Here is a 3,700-nt window from a genome sequence, read left to right as displayed (position 1 = left end):
GCACATCACGTCGGCGTCGTACGACAGCAGCTCTTTGAGCAGGTTGAGCTTGCGGTAGGGCCAGGCCAGCGCCCAGGGCGGGCAGTACCCAAACTGGTCGCCCTGCGGTATGGACAGGGTGGGTGTACGCGTGTGTGAGTGCATATGGGGGCATGGGTACATGAGTGCATATGGGTGTATGGGTGTCGGTGGGTGGGTGGGCGCGTGTGTGGAGTCGCAAACAAACAAACAAGCGGCGCGGTGGGGCGAGCAGGCTGCAGCATGGCGCTGCCTCCCCGCCAGGTCAGCACCCTCCGCCAGGTCAGCGCCCGCCTCACCGTGGCGTACAGGTCTGCCAGCATGTTGTAGGACAGCAGGCTGAACTTGCCCTTGGTCACGCTGGGCCTGCTGGGGGTCATGGGCACCAGCATGCGGCGCGGCGGGCAGGGCGCTGCAAGGCAGGCAGGCAGGCAGGCAGGGAGGGGCATGAGCATGAGTATGAGTATGAGCATGAGCATTGTGGGCATGGGAGGGGGGATCCAAAGGGAAGCCGAGCAGCGCCCGGCGCCACCTCAGCGTGCCAGCTCAGCGTGCCGCCGCATCCCACCTGGCCGCACGCGCGCGGTGATGATCGAGAAGGTCTTGCCCACTTCAGGGTATGGCGAGGCTGCGGCAGGCAGGCAGGCAGGCGGGCAGGCACCGGCACCAGGCGGTCAGGCAGGCAGACGCTGGCGAGGCAGTGGTGCAGCCTGGCCCCAGGCCTGCCCCAAACCCCGCAGCGCGCCAGCCGGCGGCTCCCGAAACAGGGCACCACAGCGCTGCACAGGGTTCCGAGCTGCGCCTGCACATAGGGAAGCGCCCTCCCTCCCCTGCAACCTCCACAGGAGATGAGGGACGGAGGGAGGGAAGAAAGCGCGGCGCACCCGCATCGTACGAGGTGCACTCAAACTTGAGGATGGCGCCCACATCCTCCGGCACAGGCGTGTACACCCGCTCCCGCCCCACCTGCACCACCCAGCAGCGGCGGCGACAGAGCAGCGGCGCTTTCAGCGGCGGCGGCAGCATGAAGAAGAGAGCGGCGACAGCCCCGGGCTGCTCGGCACAGCAATTCCAGCAGAGCCCAGCTGAATGCTGCTGCCGCAGAGTGGAGGCTGCAGCCGTCTGCTGCCGCCTCCTGCGGCTTTACGGCTGGCTGCTCCACCTGCCGGCGCCCCGCTCCGCGGGCTGATTGCCAGCAGGGCGGCTTCCGGGCGGCTGCGCACCTCCACCCACGTCTCCCCGCTGTTGCTGTACGTGTAGCTGCCTTTGAAGCTGTCCACCCGAGGGAAGCCGTTGTCGCCTGCAGTACCAGCGGAGCAGCAAACCACAGCCGGTCGGCTGCACGGCAGCTGCCAGCGTCCTGGCACGCGCCCGACACAGCGCTCCCTCCCCAAGCAGGCGGCCGCGGCCGGGGCGTCAGCAGCAGGCGGCACGACACGGCGCCAGCCGCGGCAGCGCCGCCACCACAGGCCTGCCGGCACCGCCTGCCCTGGCTGCCACCTGCATGGCATGCTGCCCCAGAAGCCAGCAAGCAGCGAGCAAGCAGCAGGCAACCAGCAGGCTGGTCGCCCACCCACCATTCTCCCGGGACTGCTGGTGGAAGTCCCGGTGGAAGGCCCAGTGCTCCCGCAGGCACTCGGGCGAGCAGTGGTAGCTCTTCTTGGTGTCCACCTTGCAGCGCAGGCACAGGATGCACTGGATGGCGGCCTCCTTCTCTGGGTGCACCCAGCAGTACTGCGGTACGCGGCGGGTGGGGGGTGGCGGGGGGCAAACGGGCGAGGGCGGGGTGGGGAGGGGTGCAGGGCGCCGGCGGCGCCGGGGCGTGCCGCAGCGTGGTGGCGCGGCGGGCGAGGGCGCCCACAGGAGCCCAGCTGGAGCAACAAGCGGGTGCTGGCAGCGGCCCAGGGATGGCATCCTGCTGTGCAGCAGCAGGCGAGCTGCCGGGCGGGGCGGCCGACCGCCCTGGCCCGCCCGCCGCCGCCGCCCTCTGCTCGCCGCAGCGCGCACCTGGCCTCCCTTGGTCACCACCGATCGGTACCAGCGGCACTTGACGCTGAACCTGCTGTCGGTGTGCCCCTCCGCTGGCACCTCCTCTGCAGGGCAGGCAGGGGGGGACAGCTCGTGGGGGGTCCGGATCAGCGGCAGCGGCTCACCCGAGGCGGCCTGCACCGCAGCCTGCTGACGCCCACCCACCTGCAGACACCGTCGTGCCATCGCCTCTCCGGCAGAGCACATATGGCTCGAGGGCGACGGTGCTCACGGGGGTGTCAGACTGCAGGCGCGCACTCAGCACGTGCAGCGGGCCTGCCATCTTGTTTTGCAGCCCTGCGCCTCAAAAGCCAGCATCGCCAGCCGTGCAGCAGCTGGGGAGTCCTCTCAGCGCCCCATGCTGTCGATCTGCGCGTCCTGCCGGTTAATATGGCGGATCGGGGCCCCGTGCGGCCTTTGAGCGCGGCAGCAAACTTGCCAGGCAGTACGGGCTGTACTCCAGCGCACTGCAGGGCTTAAACCGCGAAACGGTCGGCCCTGCGGCATTGTGAGGCACGGATTCAGTCATACATCCATCGCTGCAGCATTCAAAAGCTGCACGCTCCCCACTCGCCTTGCTCTCGGCCCCGCTGGCCCTCTACCAGCCCAGAGCATTCTCCATCTGCTGGATAACGCGTCGTAGAGTCTCGATTGCCCAGTGACCGCTGCGATGGCCGCTGCCGAGTTGGGCAAGCTGGTGGACACTGTGGTGGCCGCAGCCAAGAAGGCCGAGGATGGGGACACAGCGGAGCAGGTGGGAGGGCGGTCGAGATGACCCCCAGCCTCCTCGCAGCGATTGCCCAGTGACCGCTGCAGCACGCCGCCGCCGCCTGTCGGCCACGTGTCCGCGCCTGCCGCCCGCCAGCGCCTCTCCCTGCGTCCCCACTGCCCGCCGCTGCGCTGCGCGCGTCCCACCGGGCTGCAGGGCCGCGCCGTGGATGGGCTCAAGGCGCTGCGGAAGCAGCGAGTGAGCACCAAGGTGCTGTCAGAGACGCAGGCGGGGAAGCGGGTCAAGGCGCTGGCCAAGCACAGCAAGCAGGACATTGCGGCGGCGGCCTCGGCGGTGGTGGCAGCCTGGAAGGAGGCGGTGAAGCAGGAGGCCGACGGCGGCGGCGCAGCCAGCGGCGCAGCCAGCGCCAGCCTGGGCGGCAGCAGCAAGGCGGCCGCGTCCGCGCCGGCCAGCAGCAGCAGGCAGGCTGGCACCGGCGAGGGCCCCGACGACGCGCAGCCCTCCAGCCAGCAGACGGTGGCGGGGGGCGGCGCTTCCCCTGCGCCGCCGCCGCCGCCGCTCGAGCCCGAGGCGGTACCGCGCAGCGGCGACTCGCTGCGGGACAAGTGCAGGTACAACCTGGCCTCCGACTTCCAGCTGGCGGTGGGGGAGGGCGTGGAGGGAGACCCCGTCGTGTGCGGCGTAGCGGTGGAGAACGAAATCTTCAAGCAGAACGGCGGCGTGACGCAGGTGGGCGGCGGCGGTGTGGCCCGCGGGAGTGTGGCGGCGGGCTGGGGAGGTGTGGGGTGGCGCGCCGGGGCTGCAAGGCTGGCGGGCTGGGAGGCTGGGAGGCCGGGGCTGGAGGAGGAGCCTGTGGCTCCCATGAGCCAGCCCACTGCCTCCGCGCCTCCCAGTCCGCGAGCCTTGGCGCCGCGGCGCGCGGCC

At 70.8% G+C, this 3,700-nt stretch overlaps 2 protein-coding genes across 2 annotated transcripts in view; one reads left to right on the top strand and one right to left on the bottom strand.

Moving 5' to 3' along the window:
• Window positions 1–551: 551 nt before the first annotated feature.
• Window positions 552–2,329, bottom strand: CHLNCDRAFT_144412 (hypothetical protein; the record flags this gene model as incomplete). Its single annotated transcript, XM_005848669.1, has 6 exons — window positions 552–646; window positions 903–984; window positions 1,242–1,318; window positions 1,596–1,752; window positions 2,026–2,111; window positions 2,212–2,329. 6 exons carry the CDS (start codon window positions 2,327–2,329, stop codon window positions 552–554), a joined length of 615 nt encoding a protein of 204 aa, XP_005848731.1.
• A 387-nt stretch (window positions 2,330–2,716) lies between these two features.
• The window catches only part of CHLNCDRAFT_144411 (hypothetical protein), a gene marked incomplete at both ends in the record, with an annotated part of 2,046 nt that continues 1,062 nt past the window's right edge, over window positions 2,717–3,700 (top strand). Inside the window, 2 exons of the mRNA XM_005848877.1 lie at window positions 2,717–2,800; window positions 2,972–3,505. Coding sequence (XP_005848939.1) covers window positions 2,717–2,800; window positions 2,972–3,505 — 618 coding nt within the window. The remainder of the gene's footprint in view (window positions 2,801–2,971; window positions 3,506–3,700) is intronic.

Source organism: Chlorella variabilis (genome assembly GCF_000147415.1).
Source record: "Chlorella variabilis unplaced genomic scaffold CHLNCscaffold_7, whole genome shotgun sequence".
Lineage (NCBI taxonomy): Eukaryota > Viridiplantae > Chlorophyta > Trebouxiophyceae > Chlorellales > Chlorellaceae > Chlorella > Chlorella variabilis.
Note: the sequence above shows the minus strand (reverse complement) of the source record. Positions and strands in the feature narration are given on the sequence as shown.